Source organism: Elaeis guineensis, chromosome 1 (genome assembly GCF_000442705.2).
Source record: "Elaeis guineensis isolate ETL-2024a chromosome 1, EG11, whole genome shotgun sequence".
Classification (NCBI taxonomy): Eukaryota; Viridiplantae; Streptophyta; class Magnoliopsida; order Arecales; family Arecaceae; genus Elaeis; species Elaeis guineensis.
This window is the reverse complement of record NC_025993.2, coordinates 153,217,837-153,231,665: the sequence shown is the minus strand read 5'-3', so window position 1 is coordinate 153,231,665 and position 13,829 is coordinate 153,217,837. Positions and strand designations below refer to the sequence as shown.

At 38.8% G+C, this 13,829-nt stretch overlaps 1 protein-coding gene and 1 pseudogene across 1 annotated transcript; both read left to right on the top strand.

Annotated features, from left to right (window-relative positions):
- Window positions 1–5,327: 5,327 nt before the first annotated feature.
- Window positions 5,328–6,329, top strand: LOC109505470 (malvidin galactosylase UGT88C3-like; annotated as a pseudogene).
- A 3,461-nt stretch (window positions 6,330–9,790) lies between these two features.
- Window positions 9,791–12,233, top strand: LOC105039076 (uncharacterized). Its single transcript, XM_010915066.4, has 5 exons — window positions 9,791–10,257; window positions 10,540–11,238; window positions 11,327–11,406; window positions 11,522–11,593; window positions 11,688–12,233. The coding sequence occupies exons 1-5, from the start codon at window positions 9,937–9,939 to the stop codon at window positions 11,812–11,814; spliced, it is 1,299 nt and encodes a 432-aa protein (XP_010913368.1). The 5' UTR covers window positions 9,791–9,936; the 3' UTR covers window positions 11,815–12,233.
- Window positions 12,234–13,829: the final 1,596 nt, after the last annotated feature.

Sequence of the window (13,829 nt, the reverse complement as noted above, 5' to 3'; positions counted from 1 at the left end):
CGTTCGTCAAACCATGATGCGAATTGATTCCTATGTCGTGCCGCTGCTAATGTAGGATTACTTCTTCTGAGCTCACTTTCGTGTTCTCTGAAGTGATACAGTAATACCATGTATATTTTAATTTAGAGTCCACGTACATTCATTGATATATCAATAAATAAAAATTAAATGTATATACTCACATCATGTAGGCTTCTACCTCCTCGCAATTGTTTAGCACATACCAATGCATGTCATCCGTTTCTTGTGGTGTCAACATTCGAAAATCTTTTTTACCATATGGTCGGGCAACATTGGAGAACACGGACAATCCATCGGTCAGAATCTCGTCAACATCAATATTCCGCTGTGGCCTTGTAAATTTGGTCTCCACTCGTCGAAGGTACATAGAGCAGAACGTCAGACATTCATTCATAACATGTGCCTCTGCTATTGAACCTTCAGACCGTGCTTTGTTAGTGACGGCACTCTTGTATTCACGCATCTCCCTATTCAATAAATTATCAATTGATATCACATATAATAAGAATACAATAATGAATAATAAATATTACAATATCATGCAATTATCTTTCAATTGGGTACATCCATCTTGTATGTACTGGCCCACCCAATCTAGCCTCATGTGGAAGATGAACAGAAAGATGCACCATGATATCAAAGAAGGCGGGAGGGAATATCATCTCGAGCTTACAGAGAGTAATGATAATCTTCTTCTCCAATATGTCGATCTAACTTCGTCTCAATGTCTTCGCACATAAGTCTCGAAAATAAGTTTCCAGATCAAGTAACGCATCACACACATTATCCGGCAACAATCCGCGCAAACCAACTGGGAGCACATGCTGTAGAAGTACATGACAATCATGACTTTTCATCCCGACGATCTTCCCATCTTTCGACTTGATGCACCGTTTCAAGTTTGAGGCGTATCCATCAGGAAACCTCACTGATCTCAAATATGAAAGAAATTGATTTCTCTCTCTTCGATTCAGTGTATAACATGCCAATGGCTTCACCAGCCTATCCCCTCGTCGAATCAAATGTAATTCCTTTCTAATCCGCATATCCTCTAAGTCAAGACGAGCCTTCACGGCATCCTTCGTTCTTCCTTCGAAATTGAGAATGGTATAAAATACATTATCAAATATATTCTTTTCAATATGTATGACGTCAAGATTATGTCGAAGAAGAAGCATTTTCCAATATGGAAGATCAAACAACTTGCTCTTTTTTCTTCAATTTTCGATACTTGTTCGCACCCCTACTTGGCTGGCCAGACCCTTACCAAATATGACATCCTGTGGGTTTGGTAACTGATTTAAAATATTGTCCGTAGATCAGAATCTTGGCTGCGCACGTCGTTCATGCTTGCCATTGAACTTAAGACTTCTCCTCCATCTATGATCATCTGGCAAGAAACGTCGATGGCCGGTAAAACAAATCTTTCTGCGAATACGGTCCGATGTAATATCATCGTTACAAGTTGGGCATGCTTTATACCCTTTTGTACACCATCCAGAAATATCGCCATATGCAGAAAAATCGTTAACTGTCCAAAGCAATGCTGCATGCATACGAAAGATGCCTCCTACAACATGATCATATATTTCGCATCCTTCTTCCCACAAATATTGTAACTCTTCGATCAATGGCTCTAAAAATATGTCTATGTCTCTTCCAGGGGCACGGAGACCCGAGATCAACAAGGCCAATAGATTAAAAGGTGATTTCATGCACTTCCATGGTGGTAAATTATAAGAAAATACCATAACAGGCCACATACTATAAGCAGTACTAAGATTACCATATGGATTAAATCCGTCTGTTGCCAACCCTAGCCTGACATTTCGTGAATCAGCTGCAAACCATGGATGTTCACGATCAAAATGTTTCCATGCATCTCCATCTGATGGATGTCTCATGACATCATCGTCCATATTATTTACCTCCTTATGCCACCGCATGTCACAAGCAGTATGCCTCGACATGAACAATCGACGCAATCGTGGTGTAATCGGAAAGTACCGCAGAATCTTGCATGGTATTTTCTTTTTCTTCTTATCCTTACCACGACTTTCTTTCCATCTGCTTGAATGACAAATTGGACATGCTTGTAGATCTTGTTTATCCTTCCGAAATAGAACACAATCATTCGGACATGCATGTATCTTTTCACAGCGTAGGCCCAAGTCATCGACTCCCAAACCGAGTCCTTTCAATAATTTTTTGGCTTCATAATGACTTGACGGAAGTAACTCTCCCTCTGATAGTAAGTCCTTCAAAAATTTGAGCAACCAATTAAACGAGTTGTTTGACCACTTACCAAGTGTCTTCATGTGTAATAACTTTATTACGGCGGACAACAGAGAGTACTTCTTACAACCAGGATAAACATCACTTTGTGCATCTCTTAATAGACGCTCGAATCTATCATTTATAGATATATTAATGTCCTCTTCAGCTTCTTGTCTCGGAATGGAATGCTGATGTTCTGCTCTCGCTTCTACATTTACTTCAAATAATTTCGGATGAAGATCCTCTAAAATTTTTCTATCTTCTTCACCAAGTGTTTCTCTTTCACGACTGCATGATCCACCGACTGACGACGGATTTATGGGACTCCTGGACAACATGTTCGAGCTAGTCGACAAATCTTCACCATGACAAGTCCATCTCTTGTAAGTCACATCTATACCGTGTTCGTATAAATGATTCTGAATGTCCGATAAGGTACACCAAAATAAATTCTTACATCGACGATATGGACAACGAGCTTTCCCATCTTCTCTAGTATGATTGGACGCCACATTCATAAAAGTCGTCACACCCGTAATATACTCGGGACAAAACTTATCACGCAAAGACATCCAATCACGATCCATACCTACATATTTATGATGCAAACTATACAATCAATTTTATGTAATAATAGTTGACTAACGCCTTATATCTCCTACCTATAGGGTGATGGTCCTATTCCATTCAAGAACGTAAGAATTTAATATTGCAATACATGTCTTGTATACCAAAAAAATTTCGGCAGCATTTCGACGCAGCTCTCCAGATACACAAGCATTAAAATTGTGCTATATATCCAGAGAACATGATCGAAAATACCGACAAAACTCTGCAATATAGAAGCACATGTGTTGCAATATTAAATTCATTCACGTGCCCAAACTGTCCACGAGGACAATTCGAGAATAGTGTGTAAAGCACCAATATTTTTTTCATAAAAAAAAATATTAGTTTATGCACGCTATCCTCGAACGGAAATTCTAAGGCTTATAAATTTTTTATGCTACAATTAATATATTATTATTAAAAAAAATATATTTTTAAAATATTTTTAAATCATGATTAAAATTAATTATATCAAACAAATAATTATATCTAACATTATATCTAATTACTAAAATAATAAATAATTATTTTTAATGACTAAAATTTATTAAAAAAAATTAAAAAAATATATAAATTAAAAAATTGGTTTCACCTTCAACTCTTCCGTGAGCAGTGATGGTGACAATCCGCGGCAACCGGCGGTGGCGGCCCGACGGCGACGCGGCGGTGGCGGCCCGGCGGCGACGCGGCGGCGGCTGCGGCGGCCCTACGAAAACAAACAAACCAGACTGAGAAAGGGAGGGAGAGGCCGGCGTGGCGGCGGCGGACGAAGGCGTGGAGCTGGCGAGGGGAGAGGCCGGCGTGGCGGCGGAGGAAGGTGAGGACGGCGTCAGGCTTGTCGGGGGTGGTGATGTGGAGGAGGGATTTGGAGGCGACGAGGGCCTTATCCTTGGAGTAGCCCAGACGAGGAGGAGGTAGTCATTTCGGCGGCGGCCGGCGAGGAAGAATAGGAGGAAAGTATGGAAGGAGGAGGAAAGGGAGGGAGGAGAGGTGGCCGCCACCTTCGTTTTATGGATTGGAAGGTTAGGGTTTCGACGGATTGGAGGGAACCGGAGGGAAGGAGGCAGAGAAGAGGGAGGATTCGGTGCGCGGAGGAGAGGGTGGCGAGGCGGGAGGGAGATGGCCGGCGCGTTGGGAGGTGGGCTCGATCAGCGACGGGGGGCGGGCTCGAGCAGCGACGGTGGCGGGGAGGGAGGGCTCGACGGCGGTGGGGAGGGAGAGAGAGAGAGGATGGTGGCGGGGAGGGAGAGGACTTACCAGGAAGGACGACCGGCGATCGGGGAACGAGGACTGTCGCCGGAGATGGGGAGGGAGAAAATTTGGATGACCGCGGCGGAGATCGGGGAGGGAGATCAACAGTGTTTTTTTCAATTAGGGCAGAATATCAAAGGTTTTATTTTTAATTAAAAAATATTTAGCGACGAAATAAATTCGTTGCTAAAAATAAATATTCTGTCGTAAAAAAATATATTTTTTGCAATAAAAATATTTTCGTCGCAAATGATTAATTTTTGGCAACGAAAATTTAATTTCGTCGCAAATGATCGGGAAATCAAGTTTCTCGCAACGAAACAAATATTTCGTCGCCAAAAATTCAATTTTTGGCGACGTAATTATTTTCGTCGCAAAAAAAAAATTTAGCAACGAAAAATTTTTCCGTCGCCAAAAAAAAATATTTTTTGCAATGAAAAAACTTTCGTCGCTAAAAATTAATTCTAGCAACGAAATTTAAATTTTTGTCGCAAATTATTCAAAAATTTTTTAATAAAATAAAATTTAGCGACGTAATAGTTTCGTCGCTAAATATAAATAAAATTGATCGCAAAAGTCTTTCTTTTTAGCAACGAAATATCAATTTCGTCGTAAAAAATATAATTTTTTGACGATAAAATTTTTTTTGGTCGCAAAAAATAAAATTTTAACTATGAAAAAAAATATTTCATCGTCAAAAAAATTATTTTTTGCAACGAAAAAAAATTTTATCGCTAAAAATGAACTTCTAGCAACAAAAAAAAAAAATTTCGTTGCAAAAGATATAACTTTTTGCAACGTAATTTTTTTCGTCGCAAATATCTAATTTTTGGGGACGAAATTTAAATTTCGTTGTAAAAGCTTACTTTTTTGCGACGAAAAATATTTCATCGCTAAAATTTTATCATAAAAAATTAAATTTTTTGTAGTGTATATACACTATTCAATTTGTTGCAATATTGATATGTCGCCGGTCAATGTTGAAGTTTGTCGTAAGATGAATGCGTAGGAATGAGGTGTTAAACTAAAATATTCGGAATGAATTGGAATAGGAGTGGGAAGGAAGAATAAAGGTGGAAATAATTTCTTCGCCCTCGGGCCCCAGAACGTCCAAGCCCTTTCAATAGTGACTCCATCCATTCCTCTGCATCCTCCTTGAAACAGAGAAAATGGGAAAGCTCGGCCAGTTTTTCCTGTCGATGTGGAGTGCTGGCCACCTGGTGCCCATGGTGGAGACGGCCAAATGCCTCCTCTAGCTCCAACAAGAGGAGAAGCTCCTCTCTGTCACCGTCCTCCTCATCCAACCCCTCAACCCGGCACCAGCCTCCACCTTCTCCTCCTACATCCAGTCCACCGCTTCCTCAGGCCTCCCTATCGGCTTCCAAGACCTCCAGCCTGTCGATCCTCCCACCGACACCGACGGCGTCGAGGACTTCCTCTCCCTCTACATCCAGAGCCACAAGCCCCATGTCAAGGCCGCCCAAACCCAATCCTCGATCCCCGTCGCTGCTCTGGTCCTTGATTTCTTTGCCATTACTATTATTGACATCGCTGACGAGCTCGGCGTCCCGTCCTGCATCTTCTTCAACTCCAACGCTACCATGCTCGCTCTCACACTCCATCTCCTGATTCTCCACAACAAGATTCCTATAAAATTTGAGGAATTGGGAAGGCCACGTAGAGGTCCCTGCAGGAGTTCCTCCCGTTCCGCCACTATCCATGCCGACTCCCTTCATGAACAAGAAGTGCCGGGTCTACACTTGGTTGGTCTATCACGGCAAATGGTGTCTGGAAGCTAAAGGAAGTATCGTTAACACATGCATTGAGGTAGAGCCGAGACCACTCGAGGCACCAAGGGAGGGTCGCTGCGTGCCGAGCCACCCCACGCCGGCCATATCTATCCGGTAGGACCGGTAATCGCCCTTGAGGTTGAGACAAACAACGCTAATTTCGAGCAGCACGAGTGCATAAAATGGCTGGATGGACAACCACCGGCGTCGGTGCTCTTCTTGTGCTTCAGGAGCATGGGTAGCTTTGGCGCTCCACAGGTGCGGGAGATGGCCATCGCCCAATCCTCCGCCTCAAAATCTCTCTCCGTCTCCAAAACTGTGTCTCCAGTCCACCCAAATTTTCATGCCGCTTACCAACGTAGACACACCAACCATATATAACATGACACGTCAATTAGCAACTTGACATCATACATGATACATCATCATCTTATGACAAATTTCAACATCAATTGATGGCAGATTAATATTATCATAAATTAAATAATATATATATTTGATTGAAAAAATTAAAAAATTATGTTAAAATTAAAAATCTTCAAAAGATATAGAATTTTTTAGATAATTAATTTTAATAAAAATTAATAATTTTTTTTAAAAAAATTTTTAGTGCACTTTGGTGCTCTTTTCATGCATAGTGGATGTCACTTAATTCTAGTGGATTTTGGAGATCACCACAATGGTTAGTTGGTGAAGTTCTTGGTAGCAGAGTTCATGAAGGTGTTAGTTGATAAAGTCTATGCTGAGATCTTGTTTGTGGTAAAGCTGGAAATCACTAGTTGTGTAACAACTCAAAATCTTATCTAAAAAAATCGATCGGAAGATATAATTTAGATTTTTTGATTTTGTATTAATATCCAAAATTTTTTTAGCGAATAACTAATATAGGATAAAACACTCATCCATATAGATTCTTATATACTCTCCCAATTTAAACCTTAACATCCTCGCCGGATTAAGAATCTAAATCCATTCATAAATACCATATCAGTTTCAATGAATCCATATTACAACATAGGACCTCATCCAAAAAAATTAGTTGAAAGATATTATTTAAATTTCTCAATCTTGTATAAGTGTTCAAAATCTTTTTAATGAACAACTGATGTAGGACTAAATACATATCTGCATAAATTCTCATAAATTGTCTTCTTCTGATCATCTATTCTTGGCATCTGATCCTTGATCTTTTGTATTCAAATTGATAAGTGCTTCCAAGTTATAAGCCTGAGTTTATTTTACGTGCGTCGCTTGCTTAGTCTTTTGCAGGGAGCTTAATATACTTGCATTAGATCCTTGACCTACATTATTTTATTTTTAGATTTGGTTAATAAACTATAAAAATTTGCCACTATTAGAGAAAAAAATGCTGAGAAAGCTAAGAGATAAAGTGAGAAGCGAATGTCAGAGCTACATGCTCACCTAGGTATCTCCAATCTATTTGCTGCATGAATAAATTCTCTTCGCAAGCAAAGGGCACTGTATAGAAATTCACATTGCTTGTTGGTTCAAGAGCTATACAAGCTTGCATGTATAAGTTTCCTTCTACAGTTATTTTTGTTGAATCTTTTATACTTGCCTAGCTATCTTTAGTAAAAATTATCTTACAACAAGTTTATATTATTTGAATATTTGTATAGAATTTTCTGATAATATGCTTTTGTTAGGGCTCTATTTTTGTGATCTTTTCTAGCTCATCGCATCCAAAGAAATGTGAGGCCTAGCTTATGCCACTTACGATGGGGATGTTTCTTTTGAATGATGTAGATGATAGGTGAAACATTTGCATAATAAGTAATTTTTATACACATATACCAAACATAGCAAAGGCTGTTCATTCGATTTTAACCGATTCGATCCGATCCGAACTGATCCAACCCAAAAATCGAATAACAAAAAAATGACAACCAAAAACCAACCTAAATAAGAGAGGTACCAAACTGAAATCGAACCAAGAATTTCAGTTCGATTCGATTCGATTATTCAATTTTTTTATATTTTTTTATAGTTTTAATTATCTATTTTTGATACAACATATTCAAATAATTATTGTGGATTCATTGTTAGTTTGTTATATTATATTTAATTAAATTTAGGATCTATTGAATTTGTTGACTGATAATTTTTTATATTAAAAATTAATAATTGATAAGTAATGATACATTGGTAATTGATTAATGATAAATTGATAATAAATAAAATATAAGATATCAAAAATTACATCATTTATAATACAAACAAGCAATCAAATATCACAGTAAATTATAATAATGGATCAAATCTAAATATCTAATCATCCATCGACATAATTAATAAGTTCTCAACATAGTAAATAATATAAATTTAAATTTTAATTTTAATTTTCAATTCAATTTTTAGATTTTTTTGATTTTTAATCTAATCGAATTAAAAATTAAAATTTTTAAAAATAAAAAATAAAAATTTAATTAAATTATATTCAATTTGATTTCGATCCAATTTTTTGATTCAATTTGAATCAATTTCTGATTGAAATCGAATAACGAATATCCTGAACATAGCTGCAAGCTGTATCCTCCCCATGTCATAGCAAAATACAGCGTGGAGTAACCGTTCAACACACTAAATAATAAATATATTTTTTTATAAATATTGTAATAAATAATTACCATATCATTGTGTATAAAGATTTGATGTGATGGCTCTATTTGACGTTTGTTCCGTAAGAGTCAAAATGATATGAATGTCGTCTGATAGGTTTTGAAAGTGTAAATTAAGCACCAGATACTTTTATATCCCGGGGCCAATTGCGAGCAAGTTGTAAAAGTTTTCTCCCTATTTGTTTAGTGCTAGGTTGAGGAATCTTCTTTTGACGCTCGATAGACCATGTTGAAAGTTTTTTTTTTTTTTTTCTTTTTGTTAATCAAATGGTCAAAGTCGTCACTGTTTTACTATTCTTAAATACATCTTTTCCTCGTACAAGATGATGACATGGAAAAACTGAAAAATGGAACAATAAATCTTTCTTTAGAAGGCAGGGATGTAATGGGGCTTTCCGTTCTTTGTTTCTTTCTTTCTTTTTTTTTTTTTGCTTTTTCTTGTCTCATCCAGAAAATTTTTGAAGTGACTTAAAATCTTGGGGGATAACCTCACTGGGGTCTCCAAACTTTTTTTTTTTTTTTTTTTTAAATTAAATTAGAAGGATCATTCATATAAGTCTGTAGCACTGTTCGTCTGACCATAAACATGCTTGTTATTCAGAGAAATACGCCCAATCACCAAGCATTGAAATAGAGATATAGAATGGAGAAAACTTATAAAATTCGCACTTGAGAATTAAAGCAGTTAGAAACTTCTAGATCAGTGTCTGAACCATAGCGTGCATGTCCTTCAAGACATATTTCTTTGCCCTTTTCATGTTACCAAAGCATCATAATCTTCAAGAACACCCGCTTCTCTTTGACACCAACAATTCAAAACAGTAGACTTCTGCAATGCTTTACATTAAAATGACCAGTTCCAAAGGAATTGAACTTAGAACTAGTAAAATGTTATCTTAGTAGCAACATAAGAAAGAAATCACTAGTATTTGAGATGATGCTGATCGCGCATTATCCATGTAGTTCGTGTATTGTAAACAATGGCCCAGCAGATCCGATGGATAAGCTCAAGTCCAGCCCAACACCGGCCCATGAGAAGTGCCCGGTATTTTTGCTAGATGGGGCCCATCATGTGAGAGAGCTAGCCAGGTGTATTCCAACGGAAAGATATCCTCCGAACTCTCCAACGGCTAGTCTAGCGTACACTTGACGTGACTCTTTTTTAAATCAAAAAGAGGGATTAAAGTCCACCACCACCCAGAATTACCGAGAAAACGCTCCAGCTCCTGCTCCTCCTCCCCAACGGCTCCTTCTTCAAATCCTCCATCCCTCCTCTTCACCTCAAACTCTTGACACCAACCATCAGAAGAATCTAGATAAAAAGAATCGTAAGGGAGAGGTGGAAGACAATGGTGTACACCTACACGCCGACCTACTACTCTTCCTTCCAAGACACCATCACCTCTCTGTGCAAATCCATCCTCCCCTTCTCCCTCCAGAATCGGCGCCTCCCGCGGGACCAGAAGCTCGCCAAGCATCATTCCGACAACCTCAAATGGCAGCAGGACTCCTTCCACCGGATCCTCAACCTCATCGGCCTCCACAAGGAAGGAATCGTCCCCGAGAGCGACGTCACGGCTTTCCGATCCCATCTGCTCGATACCCTCATCGCCTCCCCGGCCCACCCGGAGCCTGTTAGTGTGATCAGGGATAAGCTGCTGTTCTTGCAGGTTACGGCCGTAGCTCGAAACAGTCTCTCTTCCATTTCCAAAAGCTCAAACTATAATCCCCTGTTTTTATGAAAAATTAGAGTTTTACATTGTCGAGAAAATATCGATTTCGTTTACTTGAGTTCTCTTCCTCAACTTCTCCAATGTCATTGTTTGGTGTCAAGGTTCTTCATTGTTTGGTATAGTTTGACGTTAGAGTGAACGTCTCTTTTTATTCTTATTCATGATTTTGCGGGCTAAAAGAGGGAAAGTTGACATTTTTCTTGTTTGTTTGCTTTGTAGGAACTTTTCTATGCCAAATGCATCACAGCCGAGGAGTACCATTCCTCCAAGAGGCCTCTGCTGCAGAGGCTCGCCGTGCAAGGGGCGGAGATCGATTGCAGAGATGTGATCATCAGCACCCCGGCTACAAGCTCAGAAGAGGAGTGGACGGTTATAGATCTCAGGGACAAAGAGCCCGCCATGACAACCGAAAAGGCCAAGCATAAAACCCCGATAAGATCTTTTATCAGCAATGTGGCCTCTCCATGCAAATTATGGAGAGGGAAAGGGAAGGAGAATTCTGTGAATTTTTGGGAGAAGAATCAAAATGGCGATAGAAGTTCGATACTTATGATGCCCGAGAGCTCGCCGCTGGTCCCTGTCAAGTCTGAGACGACGAGGCGGAAGCCATTCCATGCACTATTTCAGAGAGAACAACGGGACCAGAATGAGAACAAGGACCCATCCATTCCTAGGCCTGAAGAGAGAGTGCCGAAATCTTTGAAGAAGCAGTGGGGTCTTGATGGGATCAAGAAATGGAAGAGAAATAATGCTGAAGAGGATTCCACAACTGACCTGCCTCATGGGGAGAGATCAGATGATGCTTCATCGGTTCCTTGCGTGCTCGTGGCCAGCCCGATCGGAGAAGGCCCCGACACGAAGAGGATAAAGAAAAAGATGCACTCGGATGGATCCACCTCTGATTTTTTCATCGACAAGGTATGGAAGAGATAGTTACATTCTCTCATGAAGTGTATTCAGATGGTGTCCAGCTCATGAACAAGGATTTTGGTTTCCTTCTGTGAAGGTCTTGGGAGAGAACATAAAGAAGGAGCTCTCTCGAATCCAATTGGAATTATGTGCAAAGGATCCAAACCTTAGTTTCTCGTAAAATTTCTCCTCTTCTCAGCATCATCACATTATAAATTTTCAGTCAAGGATTAGGAGCCTGTATGTATCTTTTCTTCTTCCTTCTTATCTTAGCCTTCTCTTTTGTTTGTAGGGATGAACAAATCGAGGTAATATCGACAAGGCTTCCTGTTGACAAGGAAGATCTGAACAATTTCTTTCCAAGGTAAAGACATGAACAATGTATGAATCAGTTCTACCACAAGAATAAAAAGAATTATATTAACCTATTTGGTTGAAACTTTTTAATGTTGTTGCAGGTCATGGTGCGACCGGTATGGGGACATTGTGCTCGATGTCGTGAGGAAGGAGTTCAAGGATCATGTTGGTGAGATGGAAAACCTGAGAAATGCTTGCTGCAAGAGAGAAACATGGCGATGCGGATAGAAGGGGGGTAGCTTTTGAAGATAACAATGAGTACTTTCACACCAAGCTCTGAGAATTAGTCGCTGTTGCATTGCAAAGTGAAGGATAAAAGTGATGATTGTTTTGGAAATCCCTTTCATGACCATCAGAATCTTTTCATCATCTCTGTGGGAGGGAGATTCAGATGTTGTAGATATCAGGAGTTGGATGGATGTGTAATATGTTGTGATAATGAGTTGGCTTAGTTTAACTCTGTTTCAGAGGAGACTCGAAGTGCTGTTGGATCTGTTGGTGGGATGTATATATGATGGTTCTTTCAGGTCTATTTGACAATCTTATCCTCAGTGAACTAATAAAGCTCTGTATGGTGGAGCTGCATTTGGTGCTTTTGACGACAGCTGTTTGTCTGGCGCTTAATGAACATGACTCAATTCTTCCCTTTCAGAAGTCTAAACACCCAGATGATGACGACGACAATGACCATGATGATACATACTCTCTCTCTCTCCCTCCCTCCCCCCCAAAAATTATACTGTATGGTTTTTTTACAAAAAAAAAAAAAAAACAAATCACTTTCATTTTTTTAAAAAGCAAATATTTATGAGTCTCCAAATTCTGAAGTTAATTAATCCCAAATCAACCTTATTTTAAATGTTAAAAATGCCTGTAAATGCTTAATCAAATTCCAAAACCATTGAGGATGATGTTAGGAAAAGTGTTTAAGGTCTTGTCAATTTTATTCAAAGCATAAACATGGGTGTTTTAGATAAGGAATGCACATCACTTCTACACAGCCTAATGCAAATCGGCTTTCTCGTTATACAGCCCAACCGGACCGCTTAATCTTTCACATTTCTTTCTTCTCTGATTTTCTAATTCCTTATAAACTCGCTTGTGCAATTTACTCATTCTTCAATACAAGACTTCCATGATTTTAGCTCTGCTTCCGCATACAATGAGGACCAGAAAGCAATTTTAGAATTTATTTTATTTATCTATTTTTTTTATAGTTAATGACACAACTGGCCTAAACTAAAATACCTAGGCTTTGAACTGCCATTATCTAATAATATTATGTATTATTGGACTGTATACTTCTGCTATTTTAAGTTCATTCCCTAGATTTCCCCCCCCCCCCCAAACCCCCAACCCCAACAAAAAAAAAAAAAAAGAAAAAGAAAAAGATGTCGACGTCCCAGGCTCACATAATTTTTTTTTAAAAAACAAACTGATGTCTAAACAGCTAGTTATCCTATGTTCGTTATAACACATATCTTTTTCTTCAAATATTCCTTTTCTAGTAGCTCTTTCTGTGAAATTTCAGTTCCAAAAAAATGGAGCCTCAACAAGAATTTCGTAATGCAAATGATAGGATTTCATTTATTATGTGAAATACAACAAATTTCAGTTTCTTCACCTTCCCCGATCTTTAAACTTGGGGCCAGAAGCACCAAGGGATTGTTTAGATTCCGAACTGGGTTATCTTCATGATTTGCCGTGAGAAGCTATGAACAATGAATTAGAAAGATGAATAACCATGGGGCACCATGGAATGTCATACAATTCAGTGTATTTACAATCCCAAGTGTCTTTCACACAGATAACTACAATCTCATCCTCCTTGGATTCCATCCTCTGTATACTTACCAACACCCACTCGTGGGAGACATTGAATAGCGTTAGGAGGCAACCAGAAGGGCTATAACTACATAGACAGATATTCTCATACAACATTATGATATGAAAAATTTTCCCTACCGATTGATAACAATGCATACCATACCAATAACAAACCAATACATGATACAGCCGGCATACTGATACTCGATACACCGAATTAAATACCATATCACCGAATTAAATACCATTTCAGACATGTCGAGATGGTACCGATATAAGATCCACACCAAAATAACGACCATTGATGAAATCCTCGTATGCTTTGGCATTTGGCTTGGACCATCCAACCAAATGACAACTCAAGAATTTTCTTGCTGGTAGCTGCTTTTCTGTTTCATTCTGCAGACACCAGTCAC

Excerpts from the sequence above, each read along its gene's own strand:
- LOC105039076 (XM_010915066.4), top strand. The coding sequence starts at position 9,937 with ATGGTGTACACCTACACGCCGACCTACTACTCTTCCTTCCAAGACACC. Across the intron at positions 11,407-11,521 it reads GATCCAAACCTTAGTTTCTC|GGATGAACAAATCGAGGTAA; the intron begins GTAAAATTTCTC and ends TTTTGTTTGTAG. Across the intron at positions 11,594-11,687 it reads CTGAACAATTTCTTTCCAAG|GTCATGGTGCGACCGGTATG; the intron begins GTAAAGACATGA and ends ATGTTGTTGCAG.